At 38.7% G+C, this 24779-nt stretch overlaps 2 protein-coding genes across 2 annotated transcripts; both read right to left on the bottom strand.

Moving 5' to 3' along the window:
* Window positions 1–2169: 2169 nt before the first annotated feature.
* On the bottom strand, window positions 2170–7855 carry LOC116327906 (E3 ubiquitin-protein ligase RNF126). Its single transcript, XM_031749598.2, has 9 exons — window positions 7750–7855; window positions 5793–5851; window positions 4952–5012; window positions 4201–4436; window positions 4011–4079; window positions 3852–3921; window positions 3642–3735; window positions 3181–3296; window positions 2170–3067 (listed from the first exon to the last, which is right to left on the bottom strand). The coding sequence occupies exons 1-9, from the start codon at window positions 7822–7824 to the stop codon at window positions 2888–2890; spliced, it is 960 nt and encodes a 319-aa protein (XP_031605458.1). The 5' UTR covers window positions 7825–7855; the 3' UTR covers window positions 2170–2887.
* Window positions 7856–16225: 8370 nt separating this feature from the next.
* On the bottom strand, window positions 16226–20962 carry fstl3 (follistatin-like 3 (secreted glycoprotein)). Its single transcript, XM_031749610.2, has 5 exons — window positions 20732–20962; window positions 20162–20347; window positions 18323–18538; window positions 18001–18228; window positions 16226–17890 (listed from the first exon to the last, which is right to left on the bottom strand). Exons 1-5 carry the CDS (start codon window positions 20799–20801, stop codon window positions 17838–17840), a joined length of 753 nt encoding a protein of 250 aa, XP_031605470.1. The 5' UTR covers window positions 20802–20962; the 3' UTR covers window positions 16226–17837.
* Between the last annotated feature and the right edge of the window lie 3817 nt (window positions 20963–24779).

Genomic DNA, 24779 nt, shown 5'->3' with positions numbered 1-24779 from the left:
GCAGAAAATAGAAAAAGTATGAATATAACTGAGGTGCCTATGAGGCAATCTGAAGCAAAAACAGGAAATAAAAAACCACAGAGGAAACGACATTAGAAGAAGAAGAAGAAACATTTTCAACTAGTTTTGTTTGGGAAAGCACATCCAACCTAAACGTAGGCTGTTCTTCACAGGTAAATGGCTAGAGTCAGGGTCACGGGGAATTAAATAAGATAATTCTTCTGGAAATATAAAGAATGCTCCAACATGAAATATTTAAATATTTTCATTTTATTCAGGTTTCAGTTGTTAAAATATTTGCAAAACCTGCAGCTCTAGAAAAATAAAGCCACTACATATTCACATTATGTATTTTTCTAAATCACAAGTCTAGACTTTTAACCGGCACCAGAACCACTGAATCTACAGCAACCAAATATTTAATAAGCCTGATATATTCCAGCTTCATAGCTAGAAGGCAAAAAAACAAGGTCAACAATGTTTTGTTTTTTAAAAGAAAGATTATGGACCTGTAATTTCCCATTGTGAGAGCAAACTCTGAGCTATATGTCAAATGTATTCATCTGTCTTCCAATAAGATCAGTGTTCTGTCCATAACAATGCCCTCACATTAAAGGCCTTTGAACATAAAACCCCTGAAGTGAAGTACAATGTAGAGGAAATACACCCATATGGCTAAACAATTAAAGGAAACAGAATTTATTGGCTTGTTGATAACATTAGACAGGCAAGTACACCAGTGAAGGATTTAATATAGACTCTGTTTACTAGCAGCATGCCTTTGGACCAGGCCTTACTTTGAAAGTACAAAATTATCACAAAATCTTATTATGCATTGAAAACAGGTCCAGCAGTGCTCACTAATGGGGTCATTGTTCCCTGGTTGATGCTTGGCTGTTCTGGACAGCCTTGAAGACGTCATGACAGGAACAAATAATTTAGACTGGGAACCAGAACAACTCACAACTTAAAAGTTCATCATATCATTAGTTATTTTTTTTATTTGGTACTTGAACAAAAGGGTATCAAGAGGGTATGTTTTAACCTCTCCTCTTTTAAAATTACCCAGTTTTTATGATTACTGCACTACCATCTAGTTTTTAACCACAGCACCACAATCAGAGTATAAAAAAATGAATACAAGTAAAACACTGTTGTTGTAAGACTTATTGGAAAGCCTTTAGAGTACTGTAACCAGACCCTAAGAATGACTTACAGGAAATGAGTGCTAGCACCCAAACATCTTTATTTTCATCTGTTAGACAGTTTTGTCTGTACATGATCATACTGCGAATCAAGAGGTATTCAACTGGCAACTTTAGAAAATATTTGTTTAAATTAAAATGCACAGAAATGTTTCAAAAGCAGCGGGAATGAGGATCAGCACCTCCAAATCTGAGGCCATGGTTCTCAGCCGGAAAAGGGTGGAGTGCCCACTCCGGGTCGGGGATGAGTTCCTGCCCCAAGTGGAGGAGTTCAAGTATCTCGGGGTCTTGTTCGCGAGTGATGGGAGAAGGGAGCCGGAGATCGACAGACGGATTGGTGCTGCGGCTGCAGTGATGCGGACGCTGCACCGGTCCGTCGTGGTGAAGAGGGAGCTGAGTGTAAAAGCGAAGCTCTCAATTTACCGGTCGATCTACGTCCCTACCCTCACCTATGGCCACGAGCTGTGGGTAGTGACCGAAAGAACAAGATCGCGGATACAAGCGGCAGAAATGAGCTTCCTCCGAAGGGTGGCTGGCCTCTCCCTTAGAGATAGGGTGAGAAGTTCGGCCATCTGGGAGGGGCTCAGAGTAGAGCCGCTGCTCCTCCACATCGAAAGGAGCCAGTTGAGGTGGTTCGGGCATCTGACAAGGATGCCTCCTGGGCGCCTCCTGGGTGAGGTGTTCCGGGCATGTCCCACCGGGAGGAGGCCCCGGGGCAGACCCAGGACACGCTGGAGAGATTATATCTCTCGGCTGGCCTGGGAACGCCTTGGTGTTCCCCCGGATAAGCTGGAGGAGGTGGCTGGGGAGAGGGAGGTCTGGGCTTCTCTGCTTAGGCTGCTGCCCCCGCGACCCGGCCTCGGATAAAGCGGATGAAGATGGATGGATGGATGGATGTTTCAAAATGTATCACGTGTATCATATGTGGAAACATGTTTTATGGTTGCAAATATAAATCATGAAGTATGTGGCAATTGATAAAAAATTTACTGCAATTTAACAGATCATTTCAAGTGCAAACAATGTTACCTGTGTGATTCAGGTAATCTTAAAATGGCAAGTACAGGTTGACAATAAAATAATTATAGAAACTATTGTCAGTTTCTTTAAAGAGCTAAAGGGGTCAGATATAATATTCTTTCAATGCAAGTTCAAAGTGCACACTTAAGCCGTGCACTACAGTGCACTTTGGGTCATTTAATCTGTGAGATATGAATGCTCCTTAAAAAGGGATAGCTTTGTTATTCTCTTGCTTTACTGAAAAAAGTGGGTCATCATAAAACAAACAAATCAAGAGATTGAAAAAAAAGAAAGAAAAAAAGAACAGCAACTGTCTTGTTCTAGTTTTCTAACTTTGGATTCTTTTTTTTTCTCTTCTTGTATGAGGTGATTCAGGCAGATCAAGCCTCTTATAGTATCCATGCTTCTATGCATCCTCCCTGACTGAAGGTGCACTCCAGGCCTCTGCCCTTCCTTTGTTCAGAATCCTGATGAAGGTGGGAGCAACAGGATGGGCAGAAATACATGGGCCTCATGTATCACTTATCCGTGAATCAGCGTGAGTGCTCCTGGGGAGATGCACTCAGGTTTCCGCCCTTCGGCAGGGAGAGAATGGAGGTCACTGCTCTGAAGTACAGCAGCCTGAGAGCTAAAAACAGCTCATGGGGTGACACTTGTTCTTCCTACGAGTTATCTGTGGAGTTCTCATTGCTGGTTGAACTTGAGGACTGGGGTGTTGAGGAGGATGATGAGGAGGAGGAGGAGGAAGAGGAGGAGGTAAAATTCATCCCTGATAGTTCTGGAGGGTTTGTTGCTGTGTTCTGTCCACTCAAGCTTTTCCTGCACACTGGACAAGTGTCATGCTAGAGAAAAATATAAAACCTTTTTAGAGTCCCATTTAGCCCACAGTTTCAGTCAGCAACTACTGAATATTTACTGTAAGTGTAAAGAATACTGAACAGGTGATGTCTAGTACCTGTTCCAACCAAGGGACTATGCAATCATTGTGAAACATGTGATTGCATGGGAGCTGCCTCACATTTTCACCAACACTGTAATCTTCTTTACACACTGGACATTCCAGTCCTGAAGCTGAAAGACAGAAAATGTTCAAAATATATAGTTAAACACGGTGCAAATAGGTCAACATTTAGTTCTGGATGAAAATTTTACTGACAGGCAAATAGCATTAGGACTTATTTTTTTTAGGAAAAGCTTCATATTCTTTAATACCCAGTGGAAACATTTGTTAAGTTAGGAGCAAGTATATTCCCAGTATTAGTATTTTTAAAGTAAAATAGTGACTTAGAATACTCTGAAGTTATTTACTTAAATCTACAAATAGTCATACTTGATTAAAAAGAATAAATCAACCAAGCGAAATCTGATGAAATACTTGGAATAGCCTGCAAAGCTCTTTAAACTTTTTTAACTTACCAACATGCTCCTCTGTAATTTGTACTGTAGGAAGACTTTTTATTTTATCTCTATCAGCCGGTGGTGGTCCTGTATTCTCAAATTGATTTAATAACTGAACATTAAAGAAAGGAGAATATTATAAAGGAGGATAAATTGAAAGACACATTTCATTCGCATTAGTATCTACAATGTTAATACAATCACTTAAAAATGTTTCTGAACGAATACCTGTGTTATGATGGCATCTAATCCATTAGCACCCCAGGCATAGTCCATAGGATTTGAGTGAAGAACACCCCTTTAAAAAGAATGGGACATTAGAACAAAGTAAGCTCATTTTGGTGTGAACTTGCACTCTGTTTTAACACATCTATTTCACAAACTCACCAGGGTCCAACACCAATGTTTGGCATTGCCGTAGGTGCAATTATTCCATTTACTAGCTGCTGAATGATTCTATGAAAAAGAACATAAAAAGATATGACAAAGTAAGAGGCAGGAATATTAACAAATGGCCCAGCAAGCACAAACAAAACAAAACAAAACACCGCTTCACTTCACAATCTGCACTCTTTACCCCTCTAAAGTGGGAACTCCCTCGTGTCTCCCTGCTTGTCGTCTTGAACCATGGCGACTTCTTGGTTGCCTGGCACCATATCGTTGCCGAGATGCAGCTTCTCTTTCCCGACGGTTTTCAGCATCCCGGTTATCCTCTGCTGCGAGTCCAGCCCCAAAGTCAAAGCTATCATCAAAGACACCCAGGGCAAACTGACCATAGCCCGAAGGGAATGTAAACAAGTGCTGGTCCGCATTCTGGGACACAAATAAATGAAAGCAAACACACTGACTTGGTACAAACCAGTGAAGCTTTGGGAGTACAAACACCAAACATTTACAATCAATACAAAAACACTTTGAAAGTTAATGGTTTGGTTGATAATTAGGTCAAGCTTCACCAATGGTACAGTCACAGAATGCTGACTTGCAGCATTTCCCTGTTTACTGATCATTAAAGCCTGAGTGACTATCACTTTAAAAAAAATCTTTAGATTACTGATGCCTATTTTTAACAGGGAAAAGTACAGCTAGACAAATTATTCAATGAAATACACTGTAAAGCTCAAAACTACAGCTTCAAAAGCTAAAGTGCAAACTCCAAGACAAAGTTCATCATGCATGATAACATATTAGCACAAACGTCACTGTAAGCAGTTTTAAGAAATGCTGACTCTGTTACACAATAGTGTGCCTAACAGAGTCAGAGTGGTACAAAACAGGGGGAGGTTATGTGATAAAGACAGAGTCTGAATAAAGAATGGGTTAGAAACCTCAAATGGTTGTTGGTTCTGGGGCCCGCTGGAGATGGTAGACATGGAGCCATTATCAGCACTAAACAGGGGAACATAATTGAGAATGTTATGTGTAGACCCAGTAACGTCAAAGGAAATGACCATGTGTCAACGTTTTTATCCTTTGATATATTTGTAATGTTTTGCTGGCATTTCACTTTATTTTCTTGATTATTTACTTTTTGCACACTGTTACCATGTAACAGTAACAGTTTTTTGGTTTTTTTCATTATTTACATTTGATCTTTTACATTGTGTATAATGTCTATTGATTTTATTGTTTATTTTAATATTTGTGTACAGCGCTTTGTGACTGTCTGTCAGTGAAAAGCGCTTAATAAATAAAGTTTACTTACTTACTTACTAACAATTAAAAGATAACATCATTAAAGACACCTAAAAAGGACAAAAACTCATGGCCATATGTTGATTAGAGCTGAATAGTTATTAGATTTTTTAGGCCACCCTTTAATAGAAGAAAATAACACAATCTTCCATTTCACAGTATATGCAAAGCATATACGGAAAAATCTATAATTAAAAAAGTGGATTAGTTTGCTTTCTCTTTCTGCTACTGGAGAAGGTTTCCTAAATTTCATCATCTACAACTAATTATGGAATGCTCATCCTACTGATTTTCTAATAAATATATATATATAAAATCAGAATCAGAATACTTTCAGAATCCCTCTAGGAAATTATGTGATTTATTTCTTTGTTCCTTTGAAGAAACAGGAAATATACAGACATATATCAACAAAAACTACTACATTTGTTTTACACAGGGTTAAACTGTGTTCAATATACACTTTTTACACACCTTCTTTCTTCCAGCAGTTCTTCAATAAACCCTGACTCACATCTTGGACATGTATACTCCTGTAAAACAAGACAGCAGTATGAGCAAACACATAATGTTGTTCTCTGATTGTGAGGAAAAAAACCCCAACATCTTTCAATTCTACTAACAAGATGTACATTCTTTGCAAAGTGTAATAATTGTTGCCATTCATGTAACATTATTCCCTACAAAAAAGTCTACGTGCTGCTGTTGTTTCTAAAAGGAAAAATAAATATATTAACTTGTGTATGGTTACGTGTGGGTATAGTGCCTCAAAGAATAAGATCATGCGTACAAGAGGCGGAAATTAGCTTCTTCTGAAGGGTGGCTGGGGTCAGCCTTTGAGACAGGATGAGGAGCTCAGTCAATAAAGTAGGGGTCAGAGTAAAGCCACTACTCCTCCACATCAAAAAGAAGCTAGCTAAGGTAGATGAGCATCGCAGTAGGATCCCTCCTAGGTGAGCTGTTTCAGGTCCCAGAGCAGCTTAAAAAATAAAAGATGTCCCTCTCTCTCCATATATATGTGTGTATGCGTTGGACTTTACAGTATATCCCACATGCTTCTACACATAATATATATATATATATATATATATATATATATATATATATATATATATATATATATATATATATATATATATATATATATATATATATATATATATATATCTATATATATATATATATATATATATATATATATATATATATATATATATATATATATATATATATATATATATATATATATATATATGTAGAGAGAGAGAGAGAGAGAGAGTTTTAGTTTTTGATTTTTCTCACTTAATTGGAGTAGGTAGGTTTGGTCATTTCAGTTTAGTTCCATGGTTTAAAAATAATTGGGGTGGGGGGTTATTTTTTAAGCTTTTGTCATGCATTTGACGGTTTACAATAATGATAACAGAAGTTCATCACATCTGTTACAAAAAAAAAATAAAAATCGGATTTACAATCATGTACAAATCTATTTCTAATAGGAAAAAATATGAATAAAGTCATTCCCTACACATTTTCAGTATAGTTTAATTTATTATTATATTTTCTGTCTTTTGTGAGGGCCCATTTTTATCTCAGTTAACTGAGAAGATCACAAACAGAAGTGGAAGTCTGACTGGTCAAAATGAAATTTTATCACATACGTTTATATAGCTTACATCGTAATATGTATATATTGCAATGTAATATACATTTATATAATATCAGTAAAACCAAAACAAATAAGAACAATTTTCGATATTATCAACCAACACTAGTGAGAATGAATAACAAATGCAACCAGTTACACTTGAATTATGTCCTTCACAAAAAGCCAAGAATAAAACCTCACTAGTTGTTCACATGTTACAGACACACACAACGGCACATTTCAAGTCATTTTCACAAACCGTTAGCTGATATTTGACACTCTAAACGGCACTTTTAGCATCCTGTGACAGATACTTTCAGGCGGACTGACAGAAACATGCACACAAGCGATTCAAAAAACTGTTCAGTTTGAAAAGAATTTTCCGATATAAGAAAGTCCCGAAATCTATAATAATAAAAGATTCCAATTCTAGAATTAGTTACTGTTAGTAAGTGTAGCTAGCGGTCAAGCTAATACCCATCGAAATGCCATCAAATAATGACCTAAATATATATTTTTAAAGATATTACAAATTAGAAATCCATCTGTCTGTGAGGACCACGCAGTTTGAGTTTGTATAACAGCGGATCCTCTATTTAGAGGAGAAGCTAACTAACTGGGCAGGGTTGGCGAGATAAACGCTACTTCGTAGGAATCTGCTAATACCGTTAGCATGCTAACTGTTGTCTTCTTACTAAAACAATACCCACGAAAGTACCGCCGACGCCATCGCATTTTCCGTTTGTCCAACTTTTATTCTCTACCATTTCTATCCACTACACTTACGGGAAGCCGAGGACTGATCTCTGCTGAGCATCTATGACAGAAAAACCGGCTGGGCCATGGAGGAGCTTCAGCCATCTTTAGCTACTAAACAGGTAAAGAGGAAAAACTACGGAGCACCGAAAAGGACAATCAGGACGCCACGTGAACTTGTGAGTGAAAATAAAACACTTAATATTACAATGTGAGGTTTTAATAAAGCTATTGTCGACATAGAATGCAATGAAATGTTATAGTCAGTTTAATATTTAGTAATAGATTTCATGGATTTGTTAAGTTTTTATTTATTTAACAGGGACAATTCATGTTACTGGACTTCGATATTCCAAAAATATTAGACGTAAACATTGTAGATTACAATGAACTGCTGACACTGTAATATAAAAACTTTACAATAAAAAAATAATAAAAACACATAAAAAGAAAAATAACACAGACGGAAATAAGTAGATGGTGCCATAAATGTTGCCATTGGTAAACCTTTTCAACATTCAGTTTCCCTTATTGACAGGATAGATAGATAGATAGATAGATAGATAGATAGATAGATAGATAGATAGATAGATAGATAGATAGATAGATAGATAGATAGATAGATAGATAGATAGATAATTGATAGATTCCACAACCATAAGGCAAATTATTGCATTACAGCAGTGGGATAAAGTATAGAAAATTTTGTATATACAAAAATGATTAAAAAAAAATTAAAATAAACAAAAACGCAAAAAATAAAAATTACCTTAAGTTAGAGAGTAAAAAGAAATTGGATTAATAAATAATATGTACACTACAAATATGACAAAAAGCTGCGAGAAGGTATGATACAGAAATATGTATGTGAAATCTTATGCCTGTCACACAAAAAAGAGTTATTGTATAGTTTTATGGAGAACGGTAGGAATGATCTCCTGAAATATCGTTATGGCAGTTGGGTTGAATAAATCTGACAGTTATTGGTTATTAAATATATATGTATGTATTGCAATTAGGATGTGTGCTTTAAAAAATCACAAATGTAGTTTACAAAATGTCACCACATGGTGGTGCTTTAGTGTATCAAGTGGTGACTTGAGGGTATTTCACAGTGTAGCCAGTGACTAAAGATACTACTCACTCTTGATAAGTTTCCCATTTCTGTCCCATGATAAATAATCAATATGCAGTTTAGTTTTTGCCTGTTGGGAAAATGATGTAAATGAGGATTCATACTAATATGTTAGCTTAAAAGCCTTAAGGAACTGGAGACTGGTCAATATAATTACCCCCAGTGAATCTGTATCACCACACAGTGTCTCCACTGAACTTGTGTTATCCCTGCAGGTTCATTGCCCCCCTGCTCACCGTCTTCACATGACAACCAGAGATGTGTTTTTGCAATTTGGCAGCACACTAGATTTATTTTGACACATGCTACTTTTCCATTGGATTCCTGTCAACCACCTTATGAGCCAACAGGCATGCTCCAAGTATTTAAAGGTTTTGTAGCATCTGTTTTTGAACAAAACTATTTCATCAAATGTGGATTTTGTATTTTTCATGTGTCAGTGTTTGACAGCAGTTATTGGAATATCATCAAGTGTCAAACCTGAGACAGAAAAACAGTAAAATAAGTAGTCACTCACACAGGAAAAATGTTGTGTTGTTTTAAATTCTTTTTGGCATCAATCTGGTGGCCCTGAGATAGCAGTGAAGGTCTCAGACATCACATAGTTGCATAAGGGCTGGAGAGCAAAATGATTGATTAAATTGTGTTTTCAGGTCTGTTTTTATTTTTGAGGTTGTCAGCTAAAATTTAAGCAATATTTTATTATACACAGGTGTCCTTAATGAGATTACCCTAACAGCAGACTCATGGCTATAAACATATCACATAAGTCTGGAGCCACATCACATGCTGACAGCAAGTAGGAGTTCCCATCTGACCAGCCATTGGCCAATCCGGTTTCTAAACCCTTCTGGCCTGATTTTTACATGAAACATTTGCTTTCATGCTCTTGGTAACAGCAGGCCTATGTGCACCCAGCCCCTGGTATTTTTTTGTGTTTAGTGTTTGCTATTTTGCACGAACAACAAATCACCATGTATATCTGTAAATGTATTATGCAAAAAAAACAAAAAAAAACAAAAAAAAAAGTCAGTAAACCAATCAATAGCTTAAAGTGTGGTTATAGTATGGCACAGTGAATCACTGAAAAAAAAATGCTGGATGTTGCCACACAGCAAAGCTAACAATGTAACCAAGTTAGTTCCTAATGTGCTCTCTAGGTTGATGTTGTGTCTGATCTGGCCATGTGGGAGCAGGAAAGACACGACTGTCCCATGGGCTGAGATTAGAGAGAGTCTGATAGCACCGAGGTTTGCTATGTCTGCCAGACTGAGGTAAGCTATTGTCTCCCTGAACCCAGTGCGTCACTGCCATTGCAGTTGAATGCTCATTGTAGCAATGCAATCTGGGGACTGAGTGACTGTGGGTCAGAATGAGGTCATGTGGGCAGCAGAAAGCAACTACCAAGAGACCTTCTACATCATAGTTTTAGGTATAGAAGTTTAAAGTTGCTTTTAAACACTGGATATTTACCCTAAAACTTTGCAATAGGTGAAAATAATTTAGTCTGTTTCTTCATGGAGCTGCGATAAAGCAGCTTTTACTTTTTTTTTAAGTCAGACTTTTAAATAATTAATTAATCAGACTTTTTTTTTTTAAGTCTGATTAATCTGCATGCATACGTTCACATGGAGTAACTCCTAAATACAATATTTGGAATGTTCATGACCTACTTTTAATGGCTTAATTTCTATTGAACTCAAAAAGACAACAAAGTGTCGCAGCCAAGGGAGCAGACAGATATGGTGCAAGGGACACTGCTGCTTTTGTCACTCCATCAAGTTTTTCCAGACATTCCCGCCAGGATTGCCCCACACTGTTCCCCGGGGCCCCAGAATCACACTAACATACACACATAAATACACACACATGCAGACACTCAGCAATAACAGCCGCCTGCTGGAACTTCCTGGGCCTCTTAGTCATGCGTCACTTGTTTTCAGTCCCACCCATCGAAGACTCTCTCTTCCTCCAGACATACTCTGTCTGATGCCATGTGTCACAAGACTTGTGCATCTCTCTCACACACACACACACATGCATACTGCTAAAAATCAACATTAGTGATGGTCAAAGCTCTCTTTAACAAAATAAACCTTGTACGTCTAAGAACATGAAGACATGCACCGCTTATAATCATATGTGAATCACAGCAGGCATCCCAGCGATGTTTTTCCACTCTACTCATGTTTCAGGATAAAACTCCATGGTACAGCATTAGTACATAAGTGTTTAGGATTACATCACTGAGCAGCTAACAAAATATAGATGTTGCTAGAGGAACATATGTGTACAATTAGCTACTTAGTTTCAAATGACTTGTTGTAGTGGAGTGTTTGTGGTTACTAACTGCAGATGTTTTGGCAAACTTTGATTTTGTCTGGTTTCATTAAGCAGTTGTTGCATTAAGTCGTCGTAATCAGTCCTGATCATTAAGAGTGTGTTTTTTATGCCCTTGACCCAATCAGTGTCTTTTTGTATTTGCTTCAGTGCTCCTGACTTTTGCCTTCTAACTTTGGATCCTCCTGATTTTTTCCTCAAGAACCACCATTAGATTTTTATTTCTATCTTTCTGATTAAGAACCACTGGATGAACTGTCATACATTTGCTCGGTCAAACATCAGTGTTACCACAGGAAAAAAACTGTAATCATTTCCTGCATAAACTTCAACATAGAAATTTTGGGTTTGCTCATGTGATTGGAAAGGAAGAGTCACTGGGTATTGATACAGTGAGGAAAGAAGCTACAGTTACAGTTTAAAATAAAGAAGCAATGTAAGTAATAGGTTGCTGAAAACAGTCTCAGAACCGCTGAATGTGCTACAAAGAGAACATGAGCCATGTGTGAATCACTCAAGCTGCTGGAGTTTAAAATGTTTGTCAAAGAGACAGTACAAATACATCATCTAGATGTTTCAGTTTAATGACTAAATGTTATGAGTTGGGTAAAGTGGGAAATCCAGAGTTGAGACGTTGAGTTAACACAGAAGCAAAGTTCTTCAAATACCCATTTGAGACTAGCCCATAAAGCAAGTTAATCCCCACACACCGCACTAAAGAATATCACTATACCTTTTTAAAACTTTTTTTAAATACTTGTTACAAAGAAACCCAAAACCAAACAAAAAAACCTATGTCTGATAGTCACCCCAGCTATTGGAAGCCGCTAACCTGGATCTCTTGACAGTGTTATTGGTGCTAATGCCTTCTAGAGCTTATTTCATGCAGTTAGCTGGCAAATAACAGTGTGCTGCCTGATTGCACAGATTCTTCATCCAAGAAATCTGGTGAGTGAAATTCAAGTAACCCTGCAGCAGATTGGCGAGCTGTGCAGGGCGTAACCTACGTCTCACCCTATGACAGCTGGGATAGGCTGTAACCCAACCGTGACCTGAATTAGATAATTGGAAGAAAAGGGAAGGATGGAAATGTAAGCATTTCATTTGTGTGTTACTTAGTATTAATTAGAAAATATCTGAGTAGGTGCATTTTCACCCATACATAGTAAATGTTGCTAACCAGTCCATAGCATAGAAAACATAGTGCCCTCACTTCTCGCTCAAATGTAGCCACTTTTGGTGACAGCCATACTGCTACACCCCAAGCTTTAAATGCGGAGTCCACAAACCAGTGGGTGACATCAAGGTCACTATATTGTTCTGTTATATAGAAAAGTCCATGGCTTTTACATGTATTGTATAGATGTGTATAGGTATTGTATGTCTGTCTGCCTGAATGAAACTACAGAGTGCCATAATACACATAGAGCATCAACAATGTTTGTGTGTCTCATACCAGCAAAAGCGTATGCTATACACCACTAGAGCGTCCGCTAAACACGGTGTCAGTTCATTTAAACCATCTGTTAAGCTTAGCATTCTGGGGAATAGATACCATATGAATCTCCTGAGCTTATCTTTGGTACATTCTTCTTCAGCTAACAAAGGTTCTGAACAGGTGATTTAATTAGGTGTGTCCCGGTGGCTATTGCAGCTGTTCAGCTAAAAGAAGTTCCTAATGAGCAGGAAAAATGAAATGAAAAGGCAACTTTTCCATTCTCATCTTTACTGAATTTACATGGTATGCTGTAACACACGACAGCACATAAATGCTCAAGCAATTTCCATCATAACCATCCAACTTTCCATGATAAACAAGCAGGTAGCTGGCCAAAGCTAATAAAAAAGGTATTTCACTCTTGTTTCTGTAAGTGAGCCACCTGAAAAGCTGATGTAAAACTGGCCGTGGTCTGGTAGCTCTCCAAGCCTCAAACAGCACAATTGGACTTCATTTGAGTCAAGGTTAGGAATGTAATAGAGCCCCATTATCGCACTTGACTGACTTCATTTTCACTTGTGCAGTGTGATATTTCAGCACAAACCCAAACCAGAGCTAATTTGCTTACCTTGTCAAATGTCAAGGCAGAGAAGCAACAAGCGCCTATTTTCCCAGCATAAATGCTCCTAGAGACTTTAAAAACCACGACTAGACACCCCCTCAATAGTTTTTTGAATATAATAGTGAATTCAACAGGGATCAATATTTCATAATTATGTCTGGAATTATATTTTGCAGAGAATCTTACTGTATATTTTGCTTGTCCGGTTTCTCCCTGTGATTCCTAGTACATATGGGCCAGACCACACGCAGAGCCCACGGAGAAGCCAGAGGTCATGATGAGGAAGTGAAACAATTCGCCAGGAATAATTTGGGACAATTAGCATTTACACAACTTCCTAACTCTGCTGATTTGTTGTTGATGATCAGTACTTGGATAACGCTGCTGTTTTGCACTACACTTGCCTGCAGTTTCACATTACTGTTGCCTCAAATGGCTCAAAGAAAGTGACTTTGGTGATCGCAGAAGTTTCTCAGAACTTTTGGGGGATTTTTTTGGACATCATTGTCTTTACCTGACATTCACAAATAATCGCTGAAAATCAGCTTTGAAATAACACTTCTACAGCATGAAACAAAACTTCCAAACATTGCCCAATTATTATTAATTGCTGTTTATTATAAAGGCTCTTTAGTGAGTTATAATCAGCAGTGATATGTTCCCTGACAGATAGATTATTTTGCTCCTAAAGAACATGTTACTCCAGATAAGCAATAAAAAGCAAAAAGCTTTCCCAAGAAATATATAAAACATCATCTGTAATTTAAAAGTATAAACTAAAAGGCTGATGCACTGGCTATTGTGTCAGCATAATAAACTATTGTCAGACGTAAAATATTGCGCACATGTGGAAATTTGAAAGACTCGCCATGTAACAGAACAACTCTGGGAAATAATGTGTGAGGCAGATATTTTCTGATGGAGTGATGGATCTGATATCTATTAGTTTCAGCTGTGGGATGGAGATGTTTACAATCCAGTGGCGCGATCCAGAGAGTGGGTGGTCTCCAAAACACTCCACAGCACTGGGTTTCATCACAACATTGTTTCAGATCTAAATGTTGGCTGTTACTGGAAGTAGTATGGCAAGTTGGAGGAAATGATACCATGTGGACGTCGCTGAGAAAGAAGCTCGACATATCAGAACAGGATGATGACGCATCCTTGAAATTTCAGTGTGGGCGTCACATTATAGCCGCATGTGTTTGGACGGTTATAAACAACTCACCAAGGGGCTCTGATGTAACGTGTATGACTTATCCCTTGGTCATAACAGGTGAGCTTCAACAGCAGAGATGTATCCATACTCACACCCACACACACTAACATACACCCACAAACACACACACAAACACACAAAACCGTGTTCCAGTGGAAGCAAGGTTAACACCTCTTTGGATACACCACAAACCATAACATGTAGTAAAAGGAATGAAATATGGAGCAAAGTGGGCACAGCATTCCTGAGGTTCAGCGGTAGATGTAATTAGAATTGCTCCGAAATGGCTCATAGGTTTACTCTGTGGTTATGTTATTACCACCACTGCTATGACACAGGCCCATCATATCCGACATCAGCTGGAGGCCTACGTGGTAATGATGTCCAGGCTGTTCCTGGTGAAGATGTTACACAGTCATAATGACAACAACAAATGTTTCTTTTTTTTTTAATTTGTTTTAAACAAAATGTACCTAAATGAGCATAGTTAGTCAGCACATGTGAACCAAAACTCCTCTCTCGCCGTGTTTTCCACTTGTGTATTTTACGGGGAGACCACAGGTATTTCAACATATGTGCCTCAAAAGTGTGGCAAATTCTTTATTGCGGTGGAGATTCATTACAAATTCTTGTGGGGGTGCCATACTTTAAACTTTGACCAAAAAAAAAGACTAGTTTGGTGCGGTAAATAATATAGTTGGCAAAGGTGTAGGAATTTTTGGTTTTAAATATTTATTACACAAATATGTTAGTTGTTGGGTAAAAGTTATAATATATTATCATATAGAAAATGCAAGCTTTTTCAGCTCCACTCCAACTTTCTTCGCAAGCAGAAGGCAGAATTTGTCACCTGAGATGACAATATTAAGGATATTTTCTCATTTTTTGACATCATACAGATCAGGGATAGACTTTACTTTACTTTGGCTATGGCAACATGAATTCCACATTAATGATGGAAAACTAAGCTGGCTTAGTAGCTACACTAGCTACCTCTCTTGTCTGTAAAACTCTAGTAAACCGTATTGAGATCATGGCTGTTTGCTCGATGACAAAAGCTGACCAATATGTGTATGCAAGAATGCCGGAGTCAAATTATTTGAATCAGTTTAGGTCTTTTTATACACAGTATACTAACGATGTTAAAATGTACATTTTTGAAAAAGCAACAAATTTTACGAGTGGGCACAACAACAGCTTTGCTGTGGCATTATTATTTGCCCTGTTCGGACTAACAAAACATCTAATTCCATTCCCAGTGTAATAAAAGGGTACTTGGACAGGAATATAAACATCTGCCTAAAGTTGAACCAGATGCTGCTGCATGGCGGAGTGCAGGATTCAGAAGAGGAAGGCTAGAAACAGAAAAACAAGGGAGGTACTTTATACAGGAAAGTGAGTCAGTATCAAGGCCTCAGTACTTCGAAACATTCAATCCTTAGCTCCTTTACCCTTCATCCCCCTGACCCGTCCCGCCTTTTCTAGAACGGGGGATATCCCTGAGGAGACGGGAGGAAAGCTGGACAGGCTCGATTTCATTCTCTCTTTCCTCTCGCATGAGGCCTTGAGAGGGATGTCAGAAAGGCAACTCACCCACTGCACGCACAGGAGACGAGGTCTAACCACGGCACACATAAACTGGCAGCCTTGTCTGGCTGCTGGAGCCTGATCCACCACCCTAAACCCCAGCTGATGAGTTCCGTTTAAGGGTGCAAGTATGATCTCATTTGGCTGAAGTGATTAAGACTGTGACACAGTTAAGAAAAATTTATATATCATCAAATACATGTCAGATGCTGTTTCACATGCGGAAAGTATTGTTATTAAATTACAATTGAGGCAATAACAAGATATAACAAGGCAGCTGGAAAAAAAAACAATTATTTTGATTTCAAAAGAAAGAATACGCACTGTGACACATGAAACTTTAAGTTGTTTTACAACGGCAGTACAAAAATACAAAAATATGTTGATGCATTTGTCATTCAAAGTTCACAGTAGGTACACAGGTAGGTGGTACACTTGAGACTGTTATTTACAGAAGGAAAGTTAACATGTTTCAAAGTACACTATCAAGGCTGTTTAAAGTATCCAGGCATCTGCTTTGAGTTTAATATGTTGAATTGGATCACTTGACTACTTTTACTTGTGTAGATGTGTGCAGTGTTACGGCAGATTGACTCTGATGGCAGTATAATCAGGTATTTTCAATTGGACCAAATTGTACTTCATTCCCAGACAAATTTAATTTTCCTTTAAGTCAGGCGCTGCTAATTACATTTGTCTGTCCTGTAAGTTATTTAAACAAAAAAAATTCCAAACAAATCAAAGCAGCAAAACAGCATCAGAACTAACTTGCATGACGTACAAAAAATATTTTACAAAACAAAGAAAAGAATTCAACAGAGGAGGTATTGTAGAGGGCTCTCGAGGGCTCGAGGGCTCCCAGAAACACAACAAAACTGTTAATTTCGGTGATCAGCGGGTGGCCAAGAGTTTGGCCTGGGATTCAGAGTAAACATGTGTGGGGGGGAACAGAGACTATACAGATTTGTTTAGACTGAACCCCGTCCTCGCCACCCTAAATGAAGTACATGCAGCTGAACTGTAGTTGTCACGTTGTTGTTTGTGGTGAATTGAAACCACATCAACAGACTACAAAATAGCATCAGCTTTTGAAACAAATTAGCTTTGCTTTCCATTAGCTTGAGGGAAAATGTTTGTTTGTGGGGAATGGAGCCTTTAAAACTGTAAAATATTTGTAAAATGCCAACCCCAGTGACTGTATATATATATATATGTACATTAAAAAAACAAACAAACAATAAATACATTTTTTTTTTTGCATGAGTGTGGCAGGGCGTGGCCTGCGGTGCCATGCAGGTGCGTCCGCCTTCCCTGCACGGTACTGCAGGCCACGCCCCGCCACAAAGAGCTTTCTAAGGATATACGATTTTTGTTTTTTCTTTTACTTTCATTTTTTTTTTTTTTTACCAGGCTAAAAAACATAAATAGAGTTTTAATACCTTCTCCAATAAATAGTACTGGTATTCTATTTACAATATGCACACATCTCCCAAAGAGCTCATGAGATATATCTGTCTCATGACAAATGCATTCATCTGCCTCCACTTTCCAAACTGAAACATAGTTAACAAAAATAGCTTTTTAGAGGCATGTGTGTGTTATTAAACACCCCTCTTCCAACAGAGGTGTCTCATATCACATCTACCATTAATATGTAGAAAGGGGGGAGGGGGTAGTGATTGTCAAAAAAAAGTTCCTTATGGGAAGCTAGTGGAGCAAAAATGTTTTTTGATCAGGTCATATCCTGCAAAAAGGGGCTGTGTGAGGAATCGACCATCTAGACTGCATTTTCCTCACTGCCATCCAAGATGTGAAATTTCCGAGGTGGACCTGCAACAAACAAAAAAAGAGCCATAAATTACTTTATTGTAGCAAACAATGTCACAGCAATGCAAAGACAGGTAAAAAGTAGAAGCTGGCAGGTGTTTAAGCAATCTTACTGTTGCAGTGGCCATAGTGGCGGACTCCTATGGAGCGGCCGAGGAAGCAGGTAGCCCGGCGGAGGTGGCAGGCGCTTGGGTAAGTGACGTTGTCATTACCACAGATAGGGTGCTCAGACAGCATGGGTATTGGGCAAGGTGCAGTGCGGCACATGACGCAGTGAGCGCTGTTGGTCTGGTCGGTCACACAGGTGTGAGTTCCTGGACACACAACATTAGAGCACGACTCTGGGGAAATAAAGAAACAAAAAAGGCATTAGGGCAACAGAATTGGAATGCTTAAGAACAGAACAGCTTAGATTGCAGGGAAGGATGAACTTACTTCTGCACTCTCCGTGGTACATGACCTCAAGGTCCGGGTGTCCCATACAGCGCGCCATAAGCAGAGAACACTCATCCTTATATGTCTTCCCATCGCTGCCACACACAGGATGCCTCCGGGTAATGTGAGAGCAGTCTGGAGAGCAAACACACTGAGGCCTTCCTGTCTTCATCTTGCAAACCTTCCCGGGACCACATTTGACTCCCTCACATGTCTCTACAAAAGCACAGTGTAATGTTACCGTATTAACAAGTCTGCAGACATCAGGTGATTCACCAGCATTTTCATACAAAACAAGCTGGAAACCTGGGTTTTTTCCCAGATCACAACACAATTCCCACCTTGCACAATATTTATAATAATCACATCTCTTTATTGACCGTTACACACAGAGGTGTCTCGCCCAATGGAATGTGAGGCTGGCGTGTTTTCATAACAGATCTGTGTATGGCTGCACACAGACTGTGCGGAGGCTGTGAGGAAGAAGGAGTTCAAAAAGCTGTCAGGAAAGTTTACGGGCTGAAAAACGAGGAAGCTACAGGCTATTCCGACACCTCATAATGTCAAAGCACAGGAGGATCTGTAATCCTAGCGCAAAATCAACATGAGACAGTGCATACAGGTCTCTTCCCGGGACGTTTCTGAGTCTGTGGAGATGATTCCTGATGAGCTCCGAGTCCCAAGGATTCTGTAAACAATCGGGAACTTATTTCCTGTCTGCAACAGTACTTTAATATCCTGTTTTATTTCAAAGCTGTGTTTTCATTCCTCGACTCCCCTGGTCTGTTTCTATGGTTGATTTCAATCTCTCCCTTTCTGTCTTGCTGTCTGTACACCTTCTCTTCATGTCTTCTGCATATCCAACTAAAGTGATGTCCAGAATTGCTAGCTTTTGGTTGTTTATTTGGCATGACACAACATATTGGAAATACTGATGTTTTCCTCCTACAGAAATCCAAGCTATCAAAATAGCACTGGACATTATGATTCCCAGGTGTCTGGGGAAATTTCAGAATGCAGGAAAACATTTTCCTGTTTGTGAAAGAAAACAGGACTCCTTTTTAACTAGCTTTGGTTTCCACCAGCCTCATTAATTTCCCATGAGTTACAGGGTTTATTTTTATGCAAGAGGCATTTTAACAAAGCTTTAACTGTTTTCTTTCTGCTTATTTAAAATTTATCTAAACAGAATTCACATCTCAATTTCTCCATGATGAGCCATGTGACACACCAAGACAAACATGGGGCTGGGTGTATCCAAAAATGCCAGTAGCTAGTCTTTTTAGTGGAACTTATTAAACATGCAAAGAAAAAATATCACATTGTTCACACGCAAGTTCTGCTTATGAAAACAGAATATATCTGCAAGTGAACCTGAATGAACCTTGCAGAAATTCCATGGCAGGAAGCTTCTCAGGACAGCTGGAGTTTTGTATAATGCCTCTCCTTGATCCGTGTCTGCAATTTGTTAGAAAGCTGCATTGGGAACTCATTGTGTAAATATCTCACAAATGACTCAAATGGACCTTCACAAACTCTCTCCAAGAGACACAATGGTTTTATTATGCAGTGGAATACCCAGTGTATTAATCAAAACCCAATGATATTTAAGCTTTGTTTTTAAGTATGCAAATTATATCTAGGCTATCAGCTGTTATTCCGTGTACTCACCTTAAACTAACTACAGTAGCAGACCAGTCATATTGTAAAGAATATGACTGTTAAGAATTACGCAGCATCTTTTTACAGTTAATGGCAGTGACTAATCAGAGCAGTACATGCAACTTGCTTCTTATACTTGGCAGATGCAACTCATTACTTTTTTAATGGTTTGTTTACCTTTGCATGGTTTACAGGAGACAATACCCAGGAAGCCCAGCAGGCTGACTTCATTCATGGGCAGGCTGGTGTTGGACCACGCTGTGTCCAGGCGTCCCCCGGCACAGCACTCCTCCCTGGTCACCCCTCTCATCAGCACCATGTTGCACCTTTGATCTTGACTCTGCTGCAGCCAGCACATCCCAGCTGGAGATGGTGCCATAGCAGATGTTAGTTATTATAGGAATAGTTATCTTTATTACAGAAACACCTAGGAAGTGTATCATGTTATTATGAACGATTGTCAATCACACTTCATAAGACTTGTCACAAATCTTTGTCTTTCTAAAAATATTATACCATCTAGAATACTATATATTACATATGTCAGGATACATATCAGTAGTAAGTAGCTTATTTCGAATTTACAAACATTTACATTCAAAACAGGAGAAAAATGGATTGGGGTTTTGTCAAAATCCTTCCTTCATAGTGATCATTTTACCAAGATTTCTGCCATGATTTTGAAAGCATAGGACATTTTGTTCAAGCTTTTTCAAAATATGGAAAAAATGGAAAACACCTACTCACCACTAACAGGATTCCTCCCAACCTGACAGAAAGTGAGAATCACCCCCAAAACAGAAATCAAAACGCTCATTGTGTATTCTGAGTTAGCTTAAAAACTTCTTCCCAAAAAGTTGTCTCAGCAAACACCTAGAAGAAGAGGTGATGGTCCTTTGGCAAACAGAGCTGATCACTCTGAGTTAACTTTGCAAGTAGCTCTGCCTTAAGTGAATGAATGTGTTGTGAATAAGTGATGTCGTTCCCCCTCTGTATAAATATTTATGCTGCTGGGATGGGCGATCCTCTCAGCCAGTAATAAGCCAGGGCAGGACACAGTTTGACTCTGACTCAATTTCCAGAGTCGGGAAATGATCCATGCCCTGCAGCACTAGACGGAGGGCACTTATATGACCTCACAAAACCTTTTCACACCACACTAAATAATAAAAATCCTGAAACAGATTTTACGGCTTGTTTTTTAATAGCCTTTTCATTATAAAACATTAAGTTTTTGTAAAGACAGCAGTGTTTCCTTATATAATATTAATTAAAAAGATGAACCTTTTAATGTGACCTTTTTGTTGCCTGTTGGGGTCCAGTATGTTTTACTTTGTATAATTTCATTTAGCCTTTAATGGGGCAAAGCTTGGAGATACTTATTCTCCTTTTTCTTTCTATCGGTTGCTCTGTGTGGTTTTGGGACGTGGCCCATTGAAATGACACACTTATTTCTTATCGCATTATTCTTTTGAAGTGACCCTAAACTGTTCTTTCTGTAGTGTAAATCCAGCAGAAGGTAAAAGTTCCCCACAACAAAGCTGCAAATTATTATCCAGTGCCGATAATTATATGTATCTAGCAAATCCGAATACATGAAGCAATTTGCCTCGCCAGCACTGTCATTCCTTATTTTGTTGACTGTCTGGGTTTATCAATGAATGCTTATGTTTCGCTCTACAGCTGCGGTTAGAATAATACTGAGAGACGAAGGAAAGAGTGGGAGTGAAGGTGGTCTGCCCTAGGGCAATATATCAAGTTCAATAAACAAAACTATGACATACATGTCTGTCCTTTCATTACTAATCTACGATCAAACACAGACAGCCACAAGCAGTGAGACTGAAAACATTCAATAAAAAAAAATATTAAAATGTGGACATATATACAATATCTGTCAAGCGCAGGGACAACAATGCTCATGTAACACCACCCAGTCTTTAGAAATGGCACACTAGGAGCGATTAGAGCCTAATCTATATTAATATTGTGTCAGATCGGGACATCTGCACTGCTTTTCCTCCTTTCCTGCACTCATTCACCCCCTGACACTGACAGGTAATGACAAAGTTATGCGAGTCTGCCCATCTGTCTGTCACAGCTTTATTTTTAATGTTCCCTTTTGATGGTTGAGGGGGAAATGGAGGTAGCATATGCTGCAGTATCTGAGTCTTCGTGAATGATGTTGGCTTCTTCAACTGAGATCCCCAGGGCAACGAAGGAATGCTGCGTGACCTAGGAGGGGAGGAAAGACGAAAAGAGCGCAGCAAGTAATGGCTGTGGGTGGCCTGCCTCTTCGCTGGGTTTCTGCAGATCCACTGAGCCCCTCATATGGTTTGGATCATCACTGCTGAGTGATACAATGAATACAGGATGGTGGGAACTTTGGAGCATCCGCTGTATGATTTTTATTAGAGCATTTAATGTGTCCCATTTTTGTGGGATGCTAGTCTTTTTCAAGTGGTAGGGCTCTGTGGAGTACCATGGAACTGAAAAAAATCCAGTGTAGACTGTTTCCATTGTGGAACAGTCAACACCTGCCCTGTCAGCACATCCCCGACAAGGCAGGTGTGGGGTTCAGTGTCATTCTGTAGATCACCAAAATGTTTTTTTTTTCAAAAACACACCACTGCCATCTAGTGGAGTGGTTTGGTGTATATAAAGTAGCAGGGTTTTATCTTTGCTCACATGCATTTAGCTTATAATTAGGGATATGCATTTATTGGAGCCTCTTTTGCTTTCAGATTTGCCTTAATTCTTTGTGGCATAGATTCAACAAGGTAATGGAAACATTCATCAGAGTTTTTGATCCATATCGACAAGACAGTATCACACAGATGCAGATTTCTAGGCATTTCTCTGGAAATCTCTTAATGCACTACATCTGAAAGCTGCTCTATAGGATTGAGATCTGGTGACTGGGGGCAATTTGAGTAAAGTGTTCAATGATTTGAGCTTTGTGATATGGTGCGTTATCCTGCTGGAAGCAGAACCCATCAATAGGAAGATGGATACACTACTGTCATAAGGATACACATTGTCACCAACAATACTCAGGCTGTGGCATTTAAAAGAATGCTCAGTTGGTACAAAGAGGCTCAAGATGTGCCAATATCCCCCACACCACCACACTGGGATTGATCCCAAGCTTCAGTTAAACTTAGCTTCAGTTTCCTTGCTCTTAGTGGCACCCAGTGTAGTCTTTGTGTACATAGAGGCTCTTCTGCATATCTTGGTTGTAATGTGTGGTTCAGTTATTTGTACAGTCACTTAAAACCAAACCAAACCAAAACAAAAAAAAAAAACAAAAAAAAATCCACACGGCTTTCTTCCCCATTGTGATGCCTGGTTTGAACTTCAGCAGGTTGTCTTTACCAAGTCTGCATTCATACACTGAGTTGCTGCCATGTTAGTCATTTGTACTGAAACACAGCTGAACTGGTGTTCTTGAAGTGGACATTGAGCTAGGTCTGCTAAATATAGGATCACAGAGTGAACCTCCTGAGTCCCTGCATCCCCATATGAGAAACATCCCATTTTGGCTTTTCTGATGCATATACTCAGTTCTGCTCAGTATTGTTTTACACTTGATGTAACACTGAGATTGTGTTATGCTGCAAACAATTTCCTATTTAAAAACGAGAAGACTTAAGTATCCCCATGTCTAACTAATAACAAGGTAATTAAAAATGCATTCCACTGGTACCACTTTAGCTCACTGGGTTGCAAAGAGAACAACCCTTATTCCATAAGGCCAATATGGAGGCCTGCTTCCAAATCCACCATGAGGCCATGTTTTACAAGTCTTTTTTAAGTTTTTCTCCCAGCTTTCCAGTCTTAGCCGATGTTTGATAGGACAGTGTGGAATAACATGCCCAAAAATATATGTTAAAAAATGCATTTGAAACATGAGCTAGAACCTGTAGCTGTAAAGGCTTCAAACATAAAGAAGGAAATAACTTCAGATGTTCGTTAGCTAACACTAAACATTTACATCAGTTAACTTATGCCACTAAACTTATAGCTAACCAGTGATTGTATCTCAGTATATATTAATTTGTCTTTTTGACACATTTGACTAACTAGTAGTGTTAATTAGTCAGTTATTTCAAAGGTAAGGATTGTAATCAAAAGTCCCGGTCAGAATGCAAAATTTATTCTACTTTAGACCAAAGCTAGCTTAACTTAAGAAAAAGTCACACGTGGACTGCTAGACTCTGAAAGAGAAAACAAAGTCAGACTTTAACCTGTTTCTTCAAAAACAGGTTTAATGAACTAAAGAAACCAAGAACATAAACGCACCTCAGTTGCTGCCCCACGTAGGAGTGAAAAAGAGCAGGTGTACGGTGTACATTTTAGGTGAATTCAATTAAGGAACAAAGAAACTCAGGAGCCAATCAGCAATGAGAAAATCAGGACAGGACTTCAGGTAAAGGAGGTGAGGTGTGGATAAGTGAGGACAATTGTAAAGAAAGCAGACAGCTTTTCCTCTTATCTGCTGAAATTCAAGTTGTGATCAACTCTGGGATCATATTTATTATAATATATGTATTATTATATTAAGTGTATATGATTAAAATAAAGCTGTTGCTGTCTTTTCTATTTTTCTTCCTTTAGACATTAATTTACTGGGGTAATTGATAAAAATGACCACAAGATGGCGCTTCTCACATGTGTCCTAAATTTTCAGCCTCTGTCTCTGAAGCCTCTAACGTTCACCATTCATCCTGGTGTATTAAAATGGCCGTTAGGCAGCAGTTTTGGGAAATTAAAGCAGTCTTACATTAAATTCATT

The sequence above is a fragment of the Oreochromis aureus genome, linkage group 23, assembly GCF_013358895.1.
Source record: "Oreochromis aureus strain Israel breed Guangdong linkage group 23, ZZ_aureus, whole genome shotgun sequence".
Lineage (NCBI taxonomy): Eukaryota > Metazoa > Chordata > Actinopteri > Cichliformes > Cichlidae > Oreochromis > Oreochromis aureus.
Note: the sequence above shows the minus strand (reverse complement) of the source record. Positions and strands in the feature narration are given on the sequence as shown.

Coding starts and splice junctions, on each gene's coding strand:
- LOC116327906 (XM_031749598.2), bottom strand. CDS start 7,824: ATGGCTGAAGCTCCTCCATGGCCCAGCCGGTTTTTCTGTCATAGATGC. Junction 3,922..4,010: donor AACATTGGTGTTGGACCCTG/GTGAGTTTGTGA, acceptor TTCTTTTTAAAG/GGGTGTTCTTCACTCAAATC. Junction 3,736..3,851: donor TAGATGCCATCATAACACAG/GTATTCGTTCAG, acceptor TTTAATGTTCAG/TTATTAAATCAATTTGAGAA.
- fstl3 (XM_031749610.2), bottom strand. CDS start 20,801: ATGAGCGTTTTGATTTCTGTTTTGGGGGTGATTCTCACTTTCTGTCAG. Junction 20,348..20,731: donor TGGGAGGAATCCTGTTAGTG/GTGAGTAGGTGT, acceptor CACCATCTCCAG/CTGGGATGTGCTGGCTGCAG. Junction 17,891..18,000: donor CCACTATGGCCACTGCAACA/GTAAGATTGCTT, acceptor TGTTTGTTGCAG/GTCCACCTCGGAAATTTCAC.